Source organism: Oncorhynchus nerka, linkage group LG16 (genome assembly GCF_034236695.1).
Source record: "Oncorhynchus nerka isolate Pitt River linkage group LG16, Oner_Uvic_2.0, whole genome shotgun sequence".
Taxonomy (NCBI): Eukaryota; Metazoa; Chordata; class Actinopteri; order Salmoniformes; family Salmonidae; genus Oncorhynchus; species Oncorhynchus nerka.
The window spans coordinates 14,385,101-14,411,202 of record NC_088411.1 but is presented as its reverse complement, the minus strand read 5'-3'; the positions used below and the strand labels follow the sequence as shown (position 1 = coordinate 14,411,202).

The 26,102-nt window shown below is 43.1% G+C and overlaps 1 protein-coding gene across 1 annotated transcript in view; it reads left to right on the top strand.

Moving 5' to 3' along the window:
* The first annotated feature begins 313 nt into the window (after positions 1 to 313).
* The window catches only part of LOC115144084 (glutamate dehydrogenase, mitochondrial), a 40,909-nt gene continuing 15,120 nt past the window's right edge, over positions 314 to 26,102 (top strand). Inside the window, exons 1-6 of the mRNA XM_029684783.2 lie at positions 314 to 937; positions 6,190 to 6,270; positions 6,447 to 6,502; positions 16,624 to 16,687; positions 20,165 to 20,259; positions 22,524 to 22,703. Coding sequence (XP_029540643.1) covers positions 550 to 937; positions 6,190 to 6,270; positions 6,447 to 6,502; positions 16,624 to 16,687; positions 20,165 to 20,259; positions 22,524 to 22,703 — 864 coding nt within the window. The 5' untranslated portion in view covers positions 314 to 549. The remainder of the gene's footprint in view (positions 938 to 6,189; positions 6,271 to 6,446; positions 6,503 to 16,623; positions 16,688 to 20,164; positions 20,260 to 22,523; positions 22,704 to 26,102) is intronic.

The following is a 26,102-nucleotide window of genomic DNA, read 5'->3' as shown; positions in this document are numbered from 1 at the left end:
CAGCTGATGTACGAAGGGCTATATAAATAAATACATTTGATTTGAACAGCGATCTAGAATACCACAAAATGAAATTCTCAGGATCCCATCAGAATGACTCCACAATTTTCTCATTGGGAGATTCAGTAGCTGCATCTATCTTACAGTATGTAGGCTATATATCATATATGTCACACTTACACAATAAACATTTGACATCAGGCAGCATACGGTATCAAAGGGACACATACACGGGAGCGCGCTTTGTTTACGCGTGCACGCTCACCGCTAAATGAACCTCCTTCACAGAGCTGCGCTCTCCTCTTCCGCGTGCATCCCGGTCTCCGAGTCGTCCTCGCCTTGTTGGTTAGCGCTGCCTTTTAAAGCAAACGGGCGCGCACTTCCAACCGTCATTCAGTCTGAATACTAGACACAGCGAAGGAGTACTGCTGTGTCGTCCAACCATCCCCCTCTTTCTTTCCCTGTTATTAATAGATACCAAACTAGCTACCCCCTTTATCTGTTATTATTTTAATTTTAACGTTAAACGGTTAGTCAACTAGCTCAATCATGTATCGGTACTTCGGGGAGTTGTTATCCCGCGGGGCGGGCAGTGCGCTGGCCTCGGGGTGCGTGGACTCTGCTCTCCCAGCATCGGCCTCTCTAATGCGAGTCCGACAGTATAGCGAGCAGCCCGACGACCCCAACTTCTTTCGCATGGTGGAGGGTTTCTTCGACCGCGGAGCCGCCATCGTTGAGGACAAGCTTGTGGAGGACCTAAAGAGCAGAGAGACCCCGGAACAGAAGACGAAACGTGTGAAGGGGATTCTCCGCATCATCAAGCCCTGCAACCACGTCCTCAGCGTCTCTTTCCCCATCAAGAGGGACAACGGAGAGTGGGAGGTAGTGGAGGGCTACCGCGCACAGCACAGCCAGCATAGGACGCCCTGCAAGGGGGGTAAGATACTGCCAAGCACCGCTTCCTGGTTCTCAACTCTTCAAGTGGTTGTGCGGTTTGACAGCGAGCTTGTTGCTAGGCTAGCTAGCTAGCTAGGTAGCTAGCTACTTTAGCTATCCCATTACCCAGCTGTGAGAACAACTGCACTGATTCTCTCTTTCGCTAATAGTTGCCATAAGTGAAGCAGATAATGCAAGATACGTCTCTTACATGGGTTTCATTTCACAGCAACACTCGTCTGGATGTGGAATATGGTTATTTCGACAGCGTGTAACGTTAGCTTTCTGCCTGTCATGGCTATGCCATGCGGGGAGTGTAGCTCTGCAACACTGGATCAATGACCTTCCCACACACCTAGTGAGGCAGCCTGGAGCCAGCTGACATGGCTAGCTAGTATAGCCCCTTGATCAGCTCTAGGACACTGGGCTATCAGGGCTAATCAGCGAATCATACTACTGGTTTCCAAAATAGCTCTATACTGTAACAGAGCTCTGATCAATGCATTCTCTCAGTAACTAGAACCAAGATTCAAACATTTATACTGACTATTGTTGACTAGCCAGCTCTGGCATAGTCCTTGTGTAGGCACTAATAGAAAGAGTTAGCAATAATAACCAATGATGGGTTAATATCTTTGGCTATAACACAGGTGTTACACTGTATTGAGTGTGTGTGTGTGCAATTAGTGTTAGCTGAGATGTGGTGGCTAGAGAAGCTGATCATGTGATTTGGCATGTGGCATTTCACTGGGCAAGCCCTGCACTGGCACCCCTGTACCACTTTCAACACATGCTGCCAGCTGCCCCATACATAAACCATCTAGGAACAGGAACAGAAATAGGACATAGTACACACACACACACACACACACACAACAGTGAAGGGCAAGTGATGTGGGTATTCCCTCCCAGCCTATAGGTGTGTGTGAGTGAAGCAGCATGGTGCTCTCTGCTCAGGCAGAGGTCAGGTGTGAGGAGGGGCTGGGGCGAGGCTGCAGGGTGTGAATGTGTGGTATTAGGAGGGGGGCTATGTGGTTCAAGGTTCAAGGCAGATAATTGTAGGCTGGTGCAGCCCTGCATTGTGGGTGCTTTGTGTGGTGAGGACCAGGATGGGTTACAGTGAGGGAGAGGGGGATAAACAGTTGTTTGAAGAGGAGTGGAGTGAAGGAGGGGAAGGGGTGGTGATGTACCCAGGTGCTCCTATTCGTCAGCATTGTGCTAGGAGGAGGGAAGAGTGTTCACTAAGCGTTACTTACTTGATTCAGCTCACCACCTACCCAGGGTGCTAGGTAAGCTGAATCAAGTGCACCTACTGATTGACAGAATATTTGAACACTGGTGTATAGATGATTAATGATGGAAATCACTTTCACAACACATCACCACTGTGCGTCACGCATGCTTAACTCACGCGGTCACATGCCACCAGAACAGATGCTTCCCTCAAACTCTTTTCTCTTTCTGCAGCTTAGTCACACTTTCCATTCTCCCCCTTGCTCTGACTTCGGCTGCCACTGCACTTCTCATGGCTTCTGTGTTCCCTTTTTGTGTGATCCAGCAACATTGTTGTCCTGTCAGTGTACGCGTTTTAACAGAGATGGTTCAATTAACCACTCTTGTATAACCTTGACTAGGACCTGCAGACTTTAACTTCCCTACCTACTGAGGGTTAGCACAGTTATTTAGCACACAGATAACTGATGGTGAGGCTAGATGATAATTTTTTTATTTTTTATTTGTTTAACCTTTTTATTTAACTAGGCAAGTCAGTTAAGAACAAATTCTTATTTTACAATGACGGCCTACCGGGGAACAGTAGATTAACGGCCTTGTTCAGGATGGCAGATTTTTACCTTGTCAGCTCGGGGATTCGATCCAGCAACCTTTCGGTTAGTGGCCCAACGTTCTAACCACTAGGCTACCTGCTGCCCCAAATGGGCGTAAGATGGGGTAAAGGCCTGTTACAGTCCGTGTGTGGGGGGTAGAAGGTTATGGGCTGATGCTTTCTGTGTAGGCCTATCTAACAATGGGGCAGAGACTAGAGAGGGTAAAGGGCTGATGGCTGTTATTCGTTGTCAGGTTTAATGATTGATAATCAAGCTGAGAGACCCTTGGTCCTGCTGACTTATATATGATGGTCAAGGTGAATGACAAAGTGCAAAGGCTGTTGCTGTAATGCTGCTGCTGCAGATACAACAGACAAACAAACAAACCCACAAGACTCTCTACAGTGTACCTGGTACAACTACAATAGTTGCAGAACCTCACATTTTCTAGCTGGAACACTGCAGAACTGTGTGCCTGCATGAGCAAGCGTGATTCTGTGTTAGGGAGTTTCAGGAAGTATGTCACTCTCCAAGGACGTTTTGTCTGCTAAATCTCTAACATCTCCTCATTTCCAAGCAGAAGTGGAAGAGGGAGCTTGTGGTGCAGAGTCTGAGTCAGTCTAGGCCTAATTACGTTTTTATTGTTAGAGTAGGTCTCATTTCCACTGTGTGACTGACAGCCCACTATGGGCTCCCTTCGTAGTGAATTTGTGCTCTTGGGCAATTGGGTTTGTCTGTGTGGGTGTATGTTTGTTCCTGTGTATCATGTGTTTGCATTCATTTTTGTGTGTGTATACACAACATACACAGCAGTTTTTTTTTGTATGTGTGTGGGTGAGAGCTAGCCAACCCAGAGACTCATTTCATTGGATTGTTTATCAACATATTTTTTCCCTTTGCTGCAGTAGTGGGGGATGGGAGAGGAGTTGAGGAGGAAGAAAATCAAAGGAGGAGTGGTTATGGGAGAAAGGGGGATACAAATATATCTATTGTATGTTCAGTGAATTGAATCAGCCTAGCTCAGTCAGTGCTGTGTCTGTAGTTCAAAGGAGAGTCTCAGCAAAATGGTCAAGGCCTTTGAGCATCTTAGACTACTCCTACAGTAGTCTTAGGTTATCTAGTCTCTGAAGGTCATGTTTAGGTGGCTTGAAACAGGAAAAATGTAATTGCTATGGTGTGCTCTACTCTGCTGAACACCACCCTTCTAACACAGCAGGGGCTACTGGCTAGCTAGGGGTGGTTTCTGGACTGGGCTTCAGTACACGGTATGGCGCTTAGAGATGATGTCATACATGCACACATCCTCCCTGTCCTCTGACAGGAAACTGCTAGCTGCAGTTTCCTGTCAGTGCTCGGTGCCCTTGGCTCTCTGTAGGTCTCTGTCACAGCGTCACAGCCCAATATAGCACAACCAAAGTTAGCACACACATTCAAACACCCATGCGTACACACTCTGTTTCCCCTTGCCGCTGGTATAGAGGATCCACCTGCTCCAGAGTAGGCTTTACGCCCACCCACACGGGCCACAGTGTAACTCCTATGTTTTGTCGTTTGGTTCTGAAACCACCATCAACCACTAATTAACTTGTCATTTTAGCAGATTAACTTAAGCTAGTAATGTATAAATATGTATATTTTATAAATGATCTATGAATGTATAGCACAACAATGCCAATGAATATATAGCACATATACACTGAGTGTACAAAACATTATGAACACCTGCTCTTTCCATAGCATAGACTGACCAGGTGAATCCAGGTGAAAGTTATGATCCCTTATTGATGTCGGTTGTTAAATCCACTTCAATCAGTGTAGATAAAGGCGAGGAGACAGGTTAAGTAAGGATTTTTAAACCTTGAGACAATTGACACGTGGATTATGTGTTCCGTTCAGTGGTTGAATGGGCAAGACAAAATATTTTAAGTGCCTTTGAACGGGATATGGTAGTAGGTAACCGGCGCACTGTTTTGTGTCAAGAACTGCAACGCTGCTGGATTTTTCATACTCAACAGTTTCCTGTGTGTATCAAGAATGGACATCCCGCCAACGTGACAACTGTGGGAAGCATTGGAGTCAACATGGGCCAGCATTCCTGTGGAATGCTCTCGACACCTTGTAGTCCATGCCCGACCAACTGAGATTGCTCTGAGGGCAAACACTATTGCTGATGAAGAACCTGAACATGTTCAACATGTATGAGCAGTGTCTCCGGTAGCTTACTTTTATTCCGCTAAAACACCATTTGTAACAGTTTATAGATAATAACCTAGCAAATTACAAAGGTTGTCACTCCGCTAATAAAGCCTAATATTACGTAAGTGTTACTGTAATTTAATTATGCCAATGTGTTTTTCATGAGAATTTGTAAGATTCTTGTTTGCATAAAATAGACGGAGACCAGCCATTTCAATAATAGGTAACATAATTTATTCTCGGAGCGCGCTGCCACGTTACCACGAGCAACAGTTTATATACAATAACATGACGTCATTTCATTGCTTAACAGAATCCCCTCCTCTCGACCGGGACAAATTGAGATTAAAAGTTCATTCTAACTTACTAACACACTCCCAGGTCACACAACATAATTTAATTAACTTTTGACCCCCTCAACATTATCGATCGCCACTTAGCTGACAGTTCTAATTAACAGAAAACCTAGGAATGCACTCACTTCCTTATCTAAAACACCCCAGAGCTCAGTTTCGTCGGTTCAACCATAGGTTAACTACCTTATCTGCTTACTTAATCCACAAACCATTTATTTCTTCCTAGTTGGAATGGTGTTCATTAACTTTAATTACTCATTGTCTGTGTCACACAATCCCTTCTTATGAACTCATATTGTTAATCAGATATAATAAAACAGAGCATAAGTTTACTTAGTTACAGTCATTTAATCATAATTTTCCTATCAGTAAGCCATTTTAGCATTTGAATGCTGAAGGTGTCGCGCATATGTGCAAGATCAGGAACAGGCCTCCTACCGCGCGTTGGCCAGCGTGTGAAGCTGGGCACAGTGCGCAGTTTGACTAGGCCACTGATATTGCCTGGGGATGTTCTGCATGCAAAATGACATGTAGATCAATGACTGTTCACATTTTACATGCAGATTGACACTAAAGGAGAGGTCACATTAGTTATTTTCGGAAGGTAGAGACAATGTAATATGAGCCCCAAAAAATGGGGAACTTGCTATTTGTAATGTTCGAATCGATTTTCAGACCAATGCGTGCTACATTTGGATGGGTTTGTGGTCCACGGACTGATGCTTTTCCCTACTGGCTTCCTGTCAACTTTACTGTGTGTTGTGTTATGTTAGAAGACGATCAAACTTGACTATGTAGAGGAAGTAAAAGTCTTAACTAGTTTTGTTATGTTATTGTTGGGCGTTAACTTCCTATGTTTGTGTGTCTGTGTGCAGGTATCCGCTACAGTGAAGAGGTGTCTGTTGATGAGGTGAAGGCTCTGGCCTCTCTGATGACATACAAGTGTGCCGTGGTCGGTAAGTCCCTCTCCTTCCTCTATGTTCACATCTCATTCATGCCTTGATGCTCCTGAATTCATGCAAATATACACACTTTTTCTTAGCATTTTCAGTGAGCTGTTTTCAAAGCAATGAAGTGCGTGTCTGTGTGTGTTCTTAAGCCCCAATTTTTAAGCTTTATTCTCTCTCTCCAGATGTACCCTTCGGAGGGGCTAAAGCTGGTGTCAAGATCAACGTCAAAAATTACTCTGTAAGTCCTTCAGACACGCACAAAGATACCCTCATACAGTGCATTTTGTTACAGCCTTATTCTAAAATGTTTTTAAAACAATATACCCCATAATGAAAAAGCGAAAAAAGATTGTGCATTTTTTTTTGCAAAAAAAGAAAAACCCTGGATAGACTCCACAGACACATCACCACAGACCACCATTGCCTTCAGGAGGTTTTGCTGTGCGTAGGGGTTGCGGTCATACATTCTCCACCGCCATACTGAGAAAAATTCCTCATTCGGATTCAGAAATGGGGAATATGCTGGCAAAAAAAGAACAGCGAACCTGGGGGTGGTCATTGAACAAGGCGCGAACCAGAGCAATCCGATGGAAACTCACGTTATCCCGAATGACAACATATGGGGCTATCTCTGGTTTCCCTGGCTCCCCTTCCTGTTGAATAATGGTATTGTGCAGCTGATCTAGAAATTGAAGGAGTTGTGCCTTGTTGTATGGACCCACTTTGACATGGAGGTGGAGGACGCCACGCCACGATTGCTGATTGCTGCACATAGGGTGACGTTGCCTCCACTCTGGCCAGGAACTTGTATGAAGGCATGGTGACCAATGATGTTACGCCCCCTTTTGTGCATTTTTGTTAGGTTGAACCCAGGCTCATTGATGAAGATGTACTACTGTGGGTCAGCCATGACATCTAGCTCAAACATTCTCTTCAGAAGTAAAAAAAAAAAACACACATTTTACTGTACTACAAATACAGTACTGTAGTAGATTGTAGATGGCAATCACTATATTCACCAGGGCAGTCTCCTACTCAGCTGTGAGAAGTCTCCGCCTACCTCCAATAGATGATTGCCTCTCAGTTCTGCAAAAATAAAATGGGACCATTACTGACCTATGGTCATCCATTACTGTGGTAAAAACTACACTGAGAACAAAGTGGAGATTCAGTCTATATGCACTACAACATTACATGTATCACAGTAACAACATGGCAAATGACCTGTTTTCCCTTCTGAAAGTACGGACAATGGATGAAACCATGTAACGGCTTAGGTTGGCTTGCACTAGCTGTCCAGCTTCTCTCATAGTCCTCCCATGTATGAGCACATGATGAACTAGGGTGGCATGGATATCATCAGAGATTACATGTCTTTGTTGTTGTCCTATTCCTCTCTGTTGTCTTGCAACTTGGGCATTGTTAGGATCCATTGTTCCAAAGCACATGGACATGCCTCTAGGCCCTATTTATTGATTCTGCAATTCTGATTGAGGCTTAATGTTTGCACCTGGAGAAAGATATGCTCTTTGAGTTTAGGTTGTGATGACTTGAGTAAATTATATTGAGAGCATGTGTTTTCTGAATGAATATATAGTACAATGAAGGATTTATTTGGCCATTTTTGTGTAAGGTTTTGCAGAAAGAGTGTTGAATATTGAAACTAGAGGTCGACCGATTCATCGGAATGGCCGATTTCAAGTTGTCAAGTGTCTGTGTGCAGCGGGTAGGATGGAGTCAGGCGCAGGACACAGAACTGAGTAAAAACATACTTTACTCGAAAATAAGACCAAAAACGAATTCCATACAGGGAATACAAAATCCAGCTCTACACAAACGAGCGAACACTTAACAAAGAACAAACACTCACAAAACCTTGTGGGAACCAGAGGGTTAAATAGGGAATAAATGATAACGTAATGGAAACCAGGTGTGTACAATCAAGACAAAACAAATGGACAAAGAAAAGTAGATCGGTGGCAGCTAGAAAGCCGGTGACGCCGCCCAAACAAGGAGAGGCACCAACTTCGGCGGTCGTGACACAAGTTTTCATAACAATCGGTAATCAGCATTTTTGGACACCGATTATGGCCGATTACATTGCACTCCACGAGGAGACTGCGTGGCAGGCTGACTACATGTTACGCGAGTTCAGCAAGGAGCCAAGGTAAGTTGCTAACTAGCATTAAACGTATCTTATAAAAAACAATCAATCTTAACATAATCACTAGTTAACTACACATGGTTGATGTTATTACTAGTTTATCTAGCTTGTCCTGCGTTGCATATAATCGATGCGGTGCCTGTTAGTTTATCATCGAATCACAGCCTTCTTTGCCAAACGGGTGATGATTTAACAAGCGCATTCGTGAAAAAAGCACTGTCGTTGCACCAATGTGTACCTAACCATAAACATCAATGCCTTTCTTAAAATCAATAGACAAGTATATATTTTTAAACCTGCATATTTAGTTAATATTGCCTGCTAACATTAATTTATTTTAACTAGGGAAATTGTGTCACTTCTCTTGCGTTCTGTGCAACAGAGTCAGGCTATATGCAGCAGTTTGGGCTGCCTGGCTCGTTGCGAACTGTGTGAAGACCATTTCTTCCTAACAAAGACCATAATTAATTCCCCCAGAATTGTACATAATTATGACATAACATTGAAGGTTGTGCAATGTAACAGCAATATTTAGACTTAGGCATGACCCGTTAGATAAAATATGGAACGTTTCCGTATTTCACTGAAAGAATAAATGTTTTGTTTTTGAAATGATAGTTTCCAGGTTTTGACCATATTAATGACCTACGGCTCATATTTCTGTGTGTTATTATATTATAATTAAGTCTATGATTTGATAGAGCAGTCTGACTGAGCGGTGGTAGGCAGCAGCAGGCTCGTAAGCATTCATTCAAACAGCACTTTCCTGCATTTGCCAGGAGCTCTTTGCTGTGCATCAAGCATTGCGCTGTTTATGAGTTCAAGCCTATCAACTCCCGAGATTAGGCTGGCAATACTATAGTGCCTATAAGAACATCCAATAGTCAAAGGTATATGAAATACAAATGCTATAGAGAGAAATAGTCCTATAATTTCTATAATAACTACAACCTAAAACTTCTTACCTGGGAATATTGAAGACTCATGTTAAAAGGAACCACCAGCTTTCATTTTTCCTCATGTTCTGAGCAAGGAACTTAAAGGTTAGCTTTTTTACATGGCACATATTGCATTTTTACTTTCTTCTCCAACACTTTGTTTTGCATTATTTAAACCAAATTGAACATGTTTAATTATTTATTTGAGACTAAATTGATTTTATTGATGTTTTATACTAAGTTAAAATAAGTGTTCATTCATATATCGGCCAATTAATCGGTATCAGCTTTTTTTTTGATCCTCCAATAATCGGTATCAGCATTGAAAAATCATAATCGGTCGACCTCTAATTGAAACGTGTGGAAACAGGTGAATAGTGTTTACGGTTATGGGAAACGTGTGTGTGTGTGTTTTTGGGAATGATGTAAGAGTATGGGTTTTTGTGCTACAGGAACCAGTTTTTGTGTTTAAGCGATCAAGAAAAACTGTAAATGGGAAAGTTTGGAGGGGGAGGGGGGCTTGGTCAGGGAGGTGACCAAGAACCCAATGGTCAAAGCTCCAAAGTTCATCTGTGGTGATGGGAGAACCTTCCAGAAGGACTGCCATCTCTGCAGCACTCCATCAATCAGGCCTTTATGGTAGAGTGGCCAGACGGAAGCCACTCCTCAGTAAAAGGCACACGACAGCCCGCTTGGAGTTTGCCAAAAGGCACATAAAGACTCAGACCATGAGAAACAAAATTCTCTGGTCTGATGAAACCAAGATTGAACTCTTTGGCCTGAAGGCCAAGCGTTATGTCTGGAGGAAACCTGGCACCATCCCTCTACCATAAGGTATGGTGGTGGCAGCATCATGCTTGGGGATATCTTTCAGCAGCAGGGACTGGGAGACTTGTCAGGATCAAGGGAAGGATGAATGGAGCAAAGTACAGAAAGATCCGAGTGCTCAGGACCGCAGACTGGGGTGAAGGTTCACTTTCCAACAAGACAATGACCTTAAGCACACAGCCAAGACAATGCAGGAGTGGCTTCAGGACAAGTCTCTGAATGTCCTTGAGAGGCCAGAGCTTGAGAGGATATGCATAAAAGAATGGGAGAAACTGCGCAAATCGAGGTGTGTAAAGCTTGTAGCGTCATATCCGAGAAGACTCGAGGTTGTAATCGCTGCCAAAGGTGCTTCAACAAAGTATTGAGTAAAGGGTCTGAATACTTATGTAAATGTGATATTTCAGTTATTTTTAATGCATTTCTAAGAAACTGTTTTTGCTTTGTCGCTATGGGGTATTGTGTGTAGATTGAGGGGGGGAAACTATTTAATACATTTTAGAGTAACTTAACAAAATGTTGAAAAAGTCATGGGGTCTGAATACTTTCCAAATGCACTGTACATACACATACACACACAAGTGTGTGTGTGTGTGTGTGTGTGTGTGTAGTTGTGTCATGTAGGGGAAAGCATGAGGTCACCCGTGATACAAGTATTCGGTATTCGACATCCATCTATGGCTGAGGGAGATGACGTGGAAACCTGCTACTAGGGGCAACAGTGAGTGCTGTTACCTTCAAGTAGGTTTCGGTTTAGCTTCGGTTTAGCTAAGGTGTTGTGGACGGGGATGGTGGATGGGCATAAGCATCTCTCTCTGATTTTAAAGGTTGGAAGTTCGAATCCTGCGATAGCATCTGCCTCTGATTCCAAAGGTTGCAAGTTTGAATCCAGAGAGAAAAAATTTGATATTAAAAACATTTAAGCCTATTCCAAACAACCCTTACCTTAATGCCTGAACTTAACCCTATCCTTAGAAATTCAGAGTTAAACTTAACCTTAAACGCTTAGAAATGTTTGGAACAACTTTGAAATTTGACCTTTGAGAAACAAGGACTAATTCTGACATGAGAATGAAAACTGGTAGTGAAAGATTGGCCTGCTTACTGGCTCTTCTCCACCACAAACACACACACACCCTGGGTTTCCGTTAGCTGTTAATAGACTGTTTTTTAAAAACATTTTTTTTAAAGTAGATAAATAAAATTGCAGCCGGACAAACCGGGAGAAGAAGAACAAATCCCATTGTTAGCCTATTAATTGATGGAAATACCAGTCGATGAAAATACTTTAGACTGGGCATGCTTATCGGTCTCTGGTGGAATTAAATTGCCGCGTGTGTACAGTATATTCGTTATGTAGTCCTATCTTTTTCATCACACGTGTACGGCATACAGAGCCTTTGAGTGGAAAATCTGTCAGACAGCGTGAGAGCTGCTGCTACAGCATCTCAAACAGCAAATACATACAGTGCCTTGCAAAAGTATTCATCCCTTGGCCTTTTTTCTATTTTTCTGTAATTGAAATGGATTTTTATTTGGATTTCATGTAATGGACATACACAAAATAATCCAAATTGGTGTAGTGAAATGAAAAAAAATATTTGTATCAAAAAATAAAAAAGGAAAACTGGTTCGTGCATATGTATTCACCCCCTTTGCTATGAAGCCTCTAAATAAGATCTGGTGCGACCAATTACCTTCAGAAGTCACACAATTAGTTAGATCACACACAGGTGGGCTTTATTTAAGTGTCACATGATCTCCGTATATATACACCTGTTCTGAAAGGCCCCAGTGTCTGCAACACCACTAAGGAAGGGGCACCACCAAGCAAGCGGCACCATGAAGACCAGGGAGCTCTCCAAACAGGTCAGGGACAAAGTTGTGGAGAAGTACAGATCAGGGTTGGGTTATAAAAAAATATCTGAATCTTTGAACGTCCCACAGAGCACCATTTAAATCCATTATTAAAAGATTCAAAGAATATGGCACCACAACAAACCTGCCAAGAGAGGGCCGCCCAACAAAACTCACGGACCAGGCAAGGAGGGCATTAATCGTGGAGGCAACAAAGAGACCAAAGATAACCCTGAAGGAGCTGCAAAGCTTCACAGTAGAAATTGGAGTATCTGTCCATAGGACCACTTTAAGCCGTACACTCCACAGAGCTGGGTTTTACGGAAGAGTGGCCAGAAAAAAAAGTAATTACTTAAGGAAAATAATAAGCAAACAAGTTTGGGGTTCACCAAAAGGCATGTGGGAGACTCCCCAAACATATGGAAGAAGGTACTCTGGTCAGATGAGACTAAAATGTATCTTTTTGGCCATCAAGGAAAATTCTATATCTGGCGCAAACCCAACAGCTCTCATCACCCCGAGAACACCATCCCCACAGTGAAGCATGATGGTGGCAGCATCATGCTGTGAAGATGTTTTTCATCGACTGGGAAACTGGTCAGAATTTAAGGAATGATGGATGGCGTTAAATACAGGGAAATTCTTGAGGGAAACCTGTTTGTCTTCCAGAAATTTGAGACTGGGACGAAGGTTCACCTTTCAGCAGGACAATGACCTTATGCATACTGCTAAAGCAACATTCGAGTGGTTTAAGGGAAAACATTTAAATGTCTTGGAATGGCCTAGTCAAAGCCCAGACCTCAATCCCATTGAGAATCTGTGGTATTGATGATACAACCCCCCCCCCCCCCCCCCCCTCCACGTTTAAGGAAACAAAATAGGAAAAATGCCAAGGGGGTGAATACTTTCGCAAGCCGCTGTAGGCAACGGAAGGCAGGCTACTTGATTCCGTATGTGTTATTTCATAGTTTTGATGTCTTCACTATTATTCTACAATGTAGAAAATAGTAAAAATAAAGAACACCCTTGAAAGAGGAAGTGTGTCCAAACTTTTGACAGGTACTGTATTTAATTGTTTGAAACCGAATGCCGTACTACATATCATGAGCATGTCTTACCTTGCCTCAAAGTAGCCTAGCCAAAATCAGACCATATCCATGGAGGCAATCATTTTATATATACTTTCTTTCATTGTCCAGGAGCCAAAGGCACAATCCTAGTCATATTAGCAACCCATGCAAGTTATTGCAGATTAGATTTCCCCTTTTTTCTAAATTTCAAACGGATATTTTCATCTGCCGCATGAAACCGCTCGCATGTGCAGTGAGCTTTTGACAACAGTGTTTTCCCACTAATTGCATTAAGGAACGAACATTCGTACGTAGCCTACTTCCTTGTGCACATTGTTGCGCTTATAATGTGAAGAAATAATAGTTGATCAACATTTTAAGCTAAACATTTTGATCTGCTGCTTTAAACTCATTGCTTTAAATGTTTTTAATTTTTAATGTAGCCTAGGCCTACTGGTTGTTTGAATTTGGGCTCTATCGTCCCCCAACTGTCCCAGAGTCTGTTCAGAGTAGGCTATTTCTTTCTCGGCAATCTGACCAATAGAATTGTTCAAATGTTCTACTTTGGGGACAGTAGCTTGACATAGGCTAGTGATGTTGCTGTTCGTTATTGATGTTGTTGTCACAGGAAAAGTAAATGTGGCAGTTATTCTAAGGTCTTCAAAGTGCGCATCAGAATTCGATAAGAAGGACCACACATCGTTGCATCCTCGAGTTGCATGTTCTGTTAATACGATTTACCATAATCTACATGTGATTTCTGTCACCCTGAGCACTGTGGGTGGGTGCCCTAATCAGGTTACGCACCCAATGCATATGGGTCCAGTACATTTCTGAAATGTCCATTAAATTAAAATGCTGCCGGTCAAATATCCAGGGCCATGGAAACCCTGACACGCACACACACACACCATAGCAGGCGATTATGGTGGGAACGCTCTGATGCACAGGAAGCATATCTTACACCCCGTCACATCAGTGATATATTCCAGTGACCCCTTTACACACACACACTTTCTGTCTTTTCCCCTCCAGCATAGAATAAAATCAGAGGTTTAGTCTTATCCTTTTAGCATCTCCTCATTTCTCCTGCTCTCTACACATAGACACTCACCACAGAGCAAGATATACTGTTTATTTATATCCTTTGGCGTTAGGGCTGTTTGCTATGGCTTTCTGTTATAACATTATGTCATAGATAGACTACATGACCAAAAGTATGTGGACTGCTCATCGAACATCTCATTCCAAAAGCATGGGCATTAATATGGAGTTGGTCCCCCCCCCCCTAATGCTACTATAACAGACTCCACTCTTCTGGGAATGATTTCTACTAGATGTTGGAACATTGCTGCGGTGACTTGCTTCCATTCAGCCTCAAGACCATTTGTGAGGTCTGGTGCTGATGTTCGGCGAGTAGGCCTGGCTCACAGTCGACGTTCCAATTCATCCCAAAGGTGTTCGATGGGGTTGAGTTCAGGGCTCTGTGCAGGCCAATGAAGTTCTTCATCACCGATTTCGACAAACCATTTCTGTATGGACCTCGCTTTGTGCACAGGGCATTGTCATGCTGAAACAGGAAAAGGCCTTCCCCAAACTGTTGCCACAAAGTTGGAAGAATTGTCTAGATTGTCATTGTATGCTGTAACATTAAGATTTCCCTTCACTGGAACTAAGCGGCCTAGCCCAAACTATGAAAAACAGCCCCAGACCATCATTCTTCCTCCACCAAACTTTACAGTTTGCACTATGCATTGGGGCAGGTTGCATTCTCCTGGCATCCACCAAACCCAGATTTGTCCGTTGGACTGCCAGATCACTCCAAAGAACGTATTTCCACTGCTCAAGAATCCAATGGCGGCACTCCAGCCGACAACTTGGCATTGTGCATGGTGATCTTCGGCTTGTTTGCGGCTGCTTGGCCATGCATACAGATTTTATGATTCTCCCGACGAACAGTTCTTGTGCTGACATTGCTTCCAGACGCAGTTTGGACCTCGGTAGTGAGTGTTGCAACAAAGGACAGACAATTTTTACCTTGCTACGCGCTTCAGTACCCGGCGGTCCTGTCCTGTTAGCTTGTGTGGCTTACCACTTCGCGGCGAGCCATTGTTGCTCCTAGACGTTTCCACTTCACAATAACAGCACTTACAGTTGACCGGGGCAACTCTAGCAGGGCTGAAATTTGACGAACTGACTTGTTGGGAAGGTGGCATCCTATGTCGGTGCCATGTTGAAAGTCACCGAGCTCATTAGTATGGCCATTCTACTGCCAACGTACACTACCGTTCAAAAGTTTGGGGTCACTTAGAAATGTCCTTGTTTTTGAAAGAAAAGCAAAAAAAAATTGTTCATTTAAAATAACATCAAATTAATCAGAAATACAGTGTAGACATTGTTAATGTTGTAAATGACTATTGTAGCTGTAAACGGTAGATTTTTTTAAAATAAAATATTTCTACATAGGCGTAAAGAGGCCCATTATCAGCAACCATCACTCCTGCGTTCCAATGGCATGTTGTGTTAGCCTTTTAAAATGATAAACTTGGATTAGCTAATTGATCATTAGAAAACCCTTATGTTAGCACAGCTGAAAACTGTTGTGCAGGTTTAAAGAAGCAATACAACTGGCCTTCTTTAGACTAGTTTGTGGGTTAGATTTAAAGTCCCAAAATGGCCGGAAACAAATAACATTCTTCTGAAACTCATCAGTCTATTCTTGTTCTGAGAAATCAAGGCTTTTCCATGTGAGAAATTGCCAAGAAGCTGAAGATCTCGTACAACGCTGTATACTACTCCCTTCACAGAACAGCGCAAACTGGCTCTAACCAAAATAGAAAGGGGAGTGGGAGGCCCCGGTACACAACTGAGCAAGAGGACAAGTACATTAGTGTCTAGTTTGAGAAACAGACGCCTCACAAGTCCTCAACTGGCAGTTTCATTAAATAGTACCCACAAAACACTAGTCTCAACATCAACAGTGAAGAGGCGACTCCATCTCAATTATTTCATCAAACAGCTCGCTTAAAGCATCAGACAAGCTCACTATAGTTGATTTTGTTAAAACACAAGGTGTGTCTGTATAACAACAAATAAATACACGTTAAGAACTTACGACCAATATTTTTTGTCGGGGACAGCCACAGTGTCTCCACTAGTATGTCCTTCAGCTGGCAGAGACAAAGGAAACCTTTCTCTCAACCCACCCCTCCCCCTCTCTCCTTGTACACACTGTGATCAATCAATTATCTTTATCGCTCTCCCCTTTCTATTTCTCTCTCTCTCTCTCGCCCTCTTTATTTCCCCTCTCTCTCCATTGCGCTCTCTCTCGCCCTCTTTATTTCCCCTCTCTCTCCATTGCGCTCTCTCTCGCCCTCTTTATTTCCATGAGAAACGTGTTTGCAGTGCCATATCAAGTGAAATAAACAAACGTGAGAACACCAAACAATATTAACAAAAAACTATTAGAAATGAAAAGTTAACATTGCTCTCTCTCTTTCTCTAGGACAATGAGCTGGAGAAGATCACTAGGAGGTTTACCATTGAGCTGGCCAAGAAAGGCTTCATCGGTAAGCGTGACTGTGTGCCTCACACAGTCTTACGTAGCCAGTTGTCCCCTATGATCCTGTATGCTAATGACTGTGACGTGTTAACTCAAAACACATAGAGATGTCCCTCCCTTACATGTAATAATAGTGATGGGGTAGTAGACCCCTCTTCCAGTCAGTCAGCTCCTCCCCCTTCCTCCCCCCTCTGTCCTCCAGGTGTTGGGGCCCCGGGAACACATGAGAATGTCCCTCGCTACATACCACACCCTGTTTATACCACAGAGAGTCTGGTATTTAGACATGTCTCTCTCTCTGCCATCAGGGTATAGTGGGCATTCAGAAACCTCCAGTCAGCCACTGTACAGTATTAAACATATAGTAAGCATATACTGTAGAAACTAACTAGTTGGTGTATATTTAGAATATGTACAAGTAGGGTTGCAAATTTTGGGGAATATTCAAAGGTGGAAACTTTCCTTGGGAATTAAAGGGAATATATGGGAATTAACTGAATTATATGGGAATTAACCAAAATATATGCAAATTATTATTAATACTATTTAAATGTAGATGTTTTTTGCATTGGATATATTTACAGTATCATATTGAGACAGAAACATAAACCTTTTACCTTATTATAAGTAGACATAATTGCAAATTATTAAACAATTTAGTTTAATTGAACTTTAATTAAATTATTTGACTCTTCACATGGGATGATCACCAATGATCCATCGCATCGCCCAAAAACGTTTTCAACATACATCTGTAAAATTATAGTCTAGAAACTAAATCTTTGGTTGTCTTCTTCTCAGGCTTCCATGTCTTTTCTCTGGACCTCCTCAATGTCCACCTCTTGAACATCAGACTCTGAGGCCTCATCTTCACTGTCACTTTCTAACCTTGTTGAGGATGGCTCGTTTTCAGGCTCAAAAAGCCCAAAATTTACATGGATGGCCACCAATTTTGCAACCCAAACAAGGACCAGTTGCGCTCTAAGGCCGCTGATGTTGGTGGGATTTGGAGGATGATGGAGGCAACAGGGGAAAGAGTCTCAGATCCTCAAAGTCCCTTCCACCAGGTGGCTGATGAGATATGTTGGCAGGACTGCCATATTGCATCTCCATCCCAAAGCACTTGCTCAGAAGTGTACTTCATCAGACTGCCAAGAACCTGGCCCTCATCCAGGCCAAGGTGGCGAGACACGGTAGTGATGACACCATAGGCCTTGTTGATCTCTGCACCAAACAGGATGCTCTTGCCAGCGTACTTGGGGTCCAACATGAACGCTGCGGCGTGTATGGGCGTCAGACAGAATTCTTCACGCTTTTTGATGTATTTCAGAATTGTAGTTTCCTCTGCTTGGAGCAACAGTGAAGTGGGCAGGGCATTACGGATTTCTTCTCTTACATCTGCAAGCAAAGTCTGAACATCAGACAGGATGGCATTGTCTCCCTCAATCGGTGCAATGGCTCCTGCTATAGGTTTCAGGCTGCTTACCACTCTCCCAAAATACATCATCCAGGAGGGTCCTCTTGATGGGGCTGTCAATTTCAGCAGACTGTGATATGGCAATTTCTTTGAGAGACTCCTTCCCCTCCAGGAGACTGTCAAACATGATGACAACACCACCCCAACGGGTGTGACTGGACAGCTTCAATGTGGTGCTCTTATTCTTCTAACTTTTCTTGGTGAAGTAAATTGCTGCTATATCTTGATGACCCTTCACATACCTAACAATTTCCTTGGCTCTCTTGTAGAGTGTATCCATTGTTTTCAGTACCATGATGTCATCGAGGAGCAGATTCAATGCATGAGCAGCACAGCCAATGGGTGTGATGTGAGGATAGGACTCCTCCACTTTAGACCAAGCATCCTTCATGTTCACAGCATTGCCTGTTACCAGTGAAAATACCTTCTGTGGTCCAAGGTCATTGATGACTGTCTTCAGCTCATCTGCAATGTAGAGACCGGTGTGTCTGTTGTCACTTGTGTCTGTGCTCTTGTAGAATACTGGTTATAGGGTGGAGATGATGATGATAAATATTCCTTGCCCACGAACATTCAACCACCCATCAGAGATGATTGTAATACAGTCTGCTTTCTCTATGATTTGCTTCACCTTCACTTGAACTCTGCATCCAGCAAATTAGTAGATAAAGCATGTCTGGTTGGAGGGGTGTATGCTGGGCGAAGAACATTCAGAAATCTCTTCCAATACACATTGCCTGTGAGCATCAGAAGTGAACCAGTTGCATACACAGCTCGAGCAAGGCATTCGTCAGCATTTCTCTGACTACGTTCCTCCATTGAGTCAAAAAAAACTTCTGATTCCAGTAGGACCATGAGCTGTTGGTATCGATAAGGTGTCTGATTCATTATTTTTACCTTGAATAGAAGTAGAGGGACATTTGTCAGAGGTTGCTTGTTGTCAGCGGTGAGGGAACTTTATGCACTTGGCCAGATGATTCTGCATCTTTGTTGCATTCTTCACATATGATTTGGCACAGTATTTGCAAATGTACACAGCTTTTCCTTCTACATTAGCTGCAGTGAAATGTCTCCACACATCAGATAGTGCCTGTGGCATTTTCCTGTAAAGATTCGATTTTTTTGTTGTAAAAAAACAATGTACAGATAATTAGTTAAGCAGTTAGATTAAACAATTCCTTTGTAAGATGATACATGTTTTAAAGTGGAACATGTATGGAAACAGGTGAATTAACACTCCTCAGTTAGCAGGCTCCAGCAAGCTAAAACCTTCATGGCAGTAAAAACTTACTAGCAGAAATTGTTAACAAGTTCTAAATGATTTAAACACACTTTGATGTAGGCTACTATTTACTAGTTTACAAAATATAATGTATGTCATATAAAATATATTCACCCCATCCAGTATTGTAATCAAAACTTACCAGAAAGCATGTAGTCCTAGGCTCAGACAGTATAGTAGTGGGGGCTCAATAGCGTCTCCATCATGTGCAAGATCTTGAGAATCAGCTGTACATGTGATGGAAGAGTGCACTGTGCATGCAGAGGGTTGCAATTCCATTGAATTCTGGATAGTTTAACCAAAATATGTCAGAAGACCAAGAGTTGCCTATGTGTATCCCACAAAAAATGTTCACTGTTATAAGCTAACTTTTTTGATGAATTTAAGCAAAATTCCCCAAATTCCGGAAACTTAACAGAAGATTTCCAACCCTTTGCATTTACATTTACATTTAAGTCATTTAGCAGACGCTCTTATCCAGAGCGACTTACAAATTGGTGCATTCACCTTATGACATCCAGTGGAAACCCAGCCTTATTCAACCCGATGTACAAGTATAGAGATATATTAATACGTTTATCTCAAACATGTCTAGTGTTTGATTGTGTATGTTTGAGAGCAAAAAAAGCTGTGTGTGTGTACGTACGGGAGAGAAATATGTAGGGTGTGTACATGCTCCCCTTCCTCACATATACCTTTACTCCCCTTCCCCCTCCTTCCCTTAGGGCCAGGTATTGATGTGCCTGCTCCTGACATGAGCACCGGAGAGAGAGAGATGTCCTGGATCGCTGACACATACGCCAACACCATTGCACACACTGTGAGTTACCGCACACACACACACACTGATCCCAACACGACCAACGTCATTATTGTGTAGTGTTTGGCCATTCATTCCCATACTGAGCTCAGAGTAACCTATGGCCAGTCAGTGCCTCACACTGTGGTGCGTGTACAGCCCTAATGCCAGGCTGGATACTGACAGAGGGTTACATATTCCCCACTGAGAGGTGAAAATAGGTACAGGGCATATGTGGTCACTCTTTCTCTGTCTAAATCCCTCCCCCTCTCTCTGTTTTTATCTCTCCAGTTCTCCTTCCACTACAGTAGTAAAGACCCATAGTTGTAGTTTGCAGGGTGTGTAGAGGGAGACAGATTACAACTCTCAGGCCCTCTGTGCGTTCCATCTACAAATTATAATAGCTTTTAAAAAAAAGAACGACTCATTATGTGATTAGCGAATCCTCACAGAGCCTTGCTCAGGCCGATCCCCTCGAATACTCCATATACGGAAAGTATTCAGACCCTTTGACTTTTTCCATGTTTTGTTACGTTACAGCCTTATTCTAAAATTGATTAAATTGTTTTTATCCCCTCATCAATCTACACACTATACCCCATAATGACAAAACAAAAACAGGTTTTTATACATTTTTGCTAATGTATATATAAAAAAATATATATCACATTTACATAAATATATAAATAAACCCTTTACGCAGTACTTTGGCAGCGATTACAGCCTCAAGTTTTCTTGGGTGGCACACCTGTATTTGGGGAGTTTCTCCCATTCTTCTCTGCAGATCCTCTCAAGCTCTTTCAGGTTGGATGTGAAGCGTTGCTGCACAGCTATTTTCAGGTCTCTCCAGAGATGTTCGATCGGGTTCAAGTCCGGGATCTGGCTGGCCCACTCAAGGACACTCTTGCCTTGTCTTGGCTGTGTGCTTAGGGTCGTTGTCCCGTTGGAAGGTGAACCTTTGCCCCTGTCAGGTTTTGAGCGCTCTGGATCAGGTTTTCATCAAGGAACTCTCTGTACTTTGCTCCGTTCAACTTTCCCTCAAACCTGACTAGTCTCCCAGCCCCTGAAAAACATCCCCTCAGCATGATGCTACCACCACCATGCTTCACCATAGGGATGGTGCCAGGTTTCCTCCAGATGTGAGTTCAATCTTGGTTTCATTAGACCAGAGAATATTGTTTCTCATGGTCTGAGAGTCTAGGTGCCTTTTGGCAAACTCCAAGCGGGCTGTCATGTGACTTTTATTGAGGAGTGGCTTTCGTCTGGCCACTCGGGATCTTGGTTAGCTCCCTGACTAAGGCCCTTCTCCCCCGATTGCTCAGTTTGGCCGGGCGGCCAGAGCTAGGAAGAGTCTTGGTGGTTCCAAACTTCTTCCATTTAGGAATGATGGATGGCCACTGTGTTCTTGGGGATCTCCAATATTGCAGAATTATTTTGGTACCCTTCCCCAGATCTGTGCCTTGACGCAATGCTGTCTCGGAGCTCTACGGACAATTCCTTTGACCTCATGGTTTAGTTTTTGCTCTGACATGCACTGTTAACCTTTATATAGCCAGGTGTGTGCCTTTCCAATTCATTTTTGATTTAATTAGGCATGTCAGTTAAGAACAAATTCTTATTTACGATGAAGGCTAAACCCTAACCCGGACGTGCGCCGCCCTATGGGACTCCTACCCACGGCCGGTTGTGATACAGCCTGGATTGAACCAGGGTCTGTAGTGATGCCTCTATCACAGAGATGCAGTGCCTTTGACCGCTGCGCCACTCGGGAGCCCAAATCATGTCCAATCAATTGAATTTACCACAGGTGGAATTATGTTGTAGTATTTATCGCATGGATAACCAATGAAAACAGGATTCACCTGAGCTCAATTTTGAGTCTCATAGCAAAGGGTCTAAATACTTATTTGAATGAGGTATTTATTTTTTAATTTTTAATACATTTTCAATAATGTCAAAATACCTGTTTTACAATAAGCCTGTAATGTAACATAATGTGGGGAAAAATCAATGGGTCTGAATACTTTCCGAAGGCACTGTACTTATAGTTCTGTTGTTTTACCCCCAGAGCAGTGTGGGTCCCGAAGTTCTGTAGTCTGGTCCACAGAGCAGTATGGGTATTGTGGTTCAGTAGTCGGGACCAAGGGTAGTATGGGTACTCTCATAATTATGCTAAGGTTCTATCTGACAGTTTGACAAACAGCCAACAGATGTAATCCAATTAAACATATGCTCTAATGTGTGTGTCTCTGTGTGTGCCTCTGGGAATGTCTATGTGTGTGCAGGACATCAACGCCCACGCATGTGTGACAGGGAAACCCATCAGCCAGGGCGGTATCCACGGTCGTATCTCAGCCACCGGTCGCGGAGTGTTCCACGGCATTGAGAACTTCATCAACGAGGCTTCCTACATGAGCATGCTGGGCCTGACCCCCGGCTTCCAGGACAAGACATTCATAATCCAGGTACACACATCGACACATACACACATACGTGCATGCATATGCACACTACACGCATATACTTTATTTTGATGACAAACCCACCACTGGTGTGCATGGCCAAAGAGCTCTATTTTCATGTCATCTGACCATAGGACGGGCTCCGATCCAAGTGCCAATGCCGTTTAGCAAACTCCAGGCATTTACATTTGCTGGATTACATGAAAATTGAGGTCTTTGGCCACGCACGCCAGTAGTGGGTTTGGTGTCTAAATAAGGATGCCTATGCAGAAAACAACCCCATACCGACACTCTTAGAATTAGTGGGGGTGACTCGAGGAACCCTGGAGATCCTCAAGGAACCATTGCTAGTCAGTGGTTCATATTTTCACCTTGGGTTTGTTGAGGGGATCTTGGAGGAACCTTGAATAGTTTGATGTAGCAATGGGTTCTAGAAGGGACCCTGGAGTGAAGGCATGGCCTAGTAGGGGCTTGGATTTTTTTGGGCCACCCACTAGAGTAAATGTAATTCCAGGAATCTGTTCTGCTGTCTTGTCATCTAGATGTTAAGGTTGAACACTGACATTTTAGTAGCTTCAATGAGCTAACAGGTGTATGAGCTCCTCAAATCCCAAATTTGGAATAGTTGCCACTTTATTACTATGTAATCAGCAATATTATTAATATTGTAGTAGAATATGTAATATGTATAAATATTCAAGTAATGTTTTAGGTAGCAGTGTACAAATTTAACATGATGAACAGGAATTACATTTACGCTAACAGGTGTCCAGAAATAGCTATTTGAAAGCCACACCTCCAATCTCATAGGCTGCCACCTCCTATATTATTAAAAAGGTTCAAAATGTAAGCCCTTCCATCCAAAAAAGATTCCAGTTTGAACCTTTTGCGTAGGGATGCCTTGAAGACCATTTCAGAGGGGTTCCTTGAGGAACCTTTTTCAACTGGAAAGGTTCTGCCAGTGTGGCAACCCAAAAAGGTTCTTCCAGGCACCTTTACACTAAAATATAGTGGTGAATCTTTGATGTTATGAGGCTATTTTGCTTCCAAATTCCAACGGTCCGGGGGCCCTTTCAACGGAATCATTAACTTTTAGAAATTTCTTATCAGTAAACTAGTGAAATAATTCAATCGTGCTCCTGAATGTATTTGTGTGCTCTGAAGATCATCATATGTACTCCTTGTATAAAAATATCAGCGTTAGAGCCGTGAACTAATAATAATTTACATTTTTTTTATTGATTTATTTCACCTTTGTTTAACCAGGTAGGCCAGTTGAGAACAAGTTCTCATTTACAACTGTGACCTGGCCAAGATAAAGCAAAGCAGTGCGACAAAAAACAACACAGTTACACAACGTACAGTCAATAACACAATGTAAAAATCTATATACAGTATGTGCAAATGAAGTAAGGAGGTAAGGCAATAAATATGCCAATAGTAGCGAAGTAATTACAATTTAGAAAATTAACATTGGAGTGATAGATGTGCAGATGATGACGTGCAAGTAGAGATACTGGAGTGCAAAAGAGCAAAAAAAGTCAATAAAAACAATATGGGGATGAGGTAGGTAGTTGAATGGGCTATTTACAGATGGGCTGTGTACAGCTGCAGCGATCGGTAAGCTGCTCAGATAGCTGATTCTTAAAGTTAGTGAGGGAGATAAGTCTCCAACTTCAGCAATTTTTGCAATTTGTTCCAGTCATTGGCAGCAGAGAACTGGAAGGACAGGCACCCAAAGGAGGTGTTGAATTTGGGGATGACCAGTGAGATATACCTGCTGGAGCACGTGCTACGGGTGGGTGTTGTTATGGTGAGGTGTGGGGGAGATAAGGCGGAGCTTTACCTAGAAAAGACTTATAGATGACCTGGAGCCAGTGGGTCTGGCGACGAAAATGTAGCGAGGGCCAGCCGACGAGAGCATACAGGTCGCAGTGGTGGGTGGGATATTGGGCTTTGGTGACCAAACGGATGGCACTGTGATAGACTGCATCCAGTTTGCTGAGTAGAGTGTTGGAGGCTATTTTGTAAATGACATCGCCCGAAGTCGAGGATCAGAAGGATAGTCAGTTTTACGAGGGTATGTTTGGCAGCATGAGTGAAGGAGGCTTTGTTGCGAAATAGGAAGCTGATTATAGATTTAATTTTGGATTAGAGATGCTTGATATGAGTCTGGAAGGAGAGTTTACAGTCTAGCCAGACACCACATATTCTAAATAAGTCAGAACCGTCCAGAGTAGTGATGATAGTCGGGCGGGCAGGTGCAGGCAGCGATCGGTTGAAGAGCATGCATTTAGTTTTACTAACGTTTAAGAGCAGTTGGAGGCCACGGAAGGAGTGTTGTGTGGCATTGAAGCTCGTTTGGAGGTTTGTTAACAGTGTCCAAAGAAGGGCCAGATGTATACAAAATGGTGTCGTCTGTGTAAAGGTGGATCAAGGACTCACCCGCAGTAAGAGCGACATCATTGTTATATACATAGAAAAGAGTCGGCCCGAGAATTGAACCCTGTGGTAACCCCATAGAGACTGCCAGAGGTCCGAACAACAGGCCCTCCGATTTGACACACTGAACTCTATCTGAGAAGTAGTTGGTGAACCAGGCGAGGCAGTCATTAGAGAAACCAAGGCTGTTGAGTCTGCCGATAAGAATACGGTGATTGACAGAGTCGAAAGCCTTGGCCAAGTCTATGAAGATGTCTGCACAGTACTGTCTTTTATCGATGGCGGTTATGATATCGTTTAGTACTTTGAGCGTGGCTGAGGTGCACCAGTGACCAGCTCGGAAACCGGATCTGATCTGTTTGTTAACTTGGCTTTTGAAGACTTTAGAAAGGCAGGGCAGGATGGATATAGGTCTGTAACAGTTTGGGTCTAGAGTGTCACCCCCTTTTGAAGAGGGGGATGACCGCGGCAGCTTTCCAATCTTTGGGAATCTCAGACGATACGAAAGAGAGGTTGAACAGACTAGTAATATGGGTTGCAACAATGGCGACAGATAATTTTAGAAAGAGAGGGTCCAGATTGTCTAGCCCAGCTGATTTGTACGGTCCAGGTTTTGCAGCTCTTTCAGAACATCTGCTATCTGGATTTGGGTGAAGAAGAAGCTGGGAAGGCTTGGGCAAGTAGCTGCAGGGGATGCGGAGCTGTTGTCCTGGGTTGGGGTAGCCAGGAGGAAAGCATGGCCAGCTGTAGAGAAAGGCTTATTGAAATTCTTGATTATCGTGGATTTATCAGTGGTGTTTCCTAGCCTCAGTGCAGTGGGCAGCTGGGAGGAGGTGCTCTTATTCTCCATGGACTTTACAGTGTCCCAGTCCTTTTTGGAGTTAGAGCTATAGGATGCAAATTTCTGTTTGAAAAAGGTAGCCTTTGCTTTCCTAACTGACTGTGTATTGGTTCCTGGCT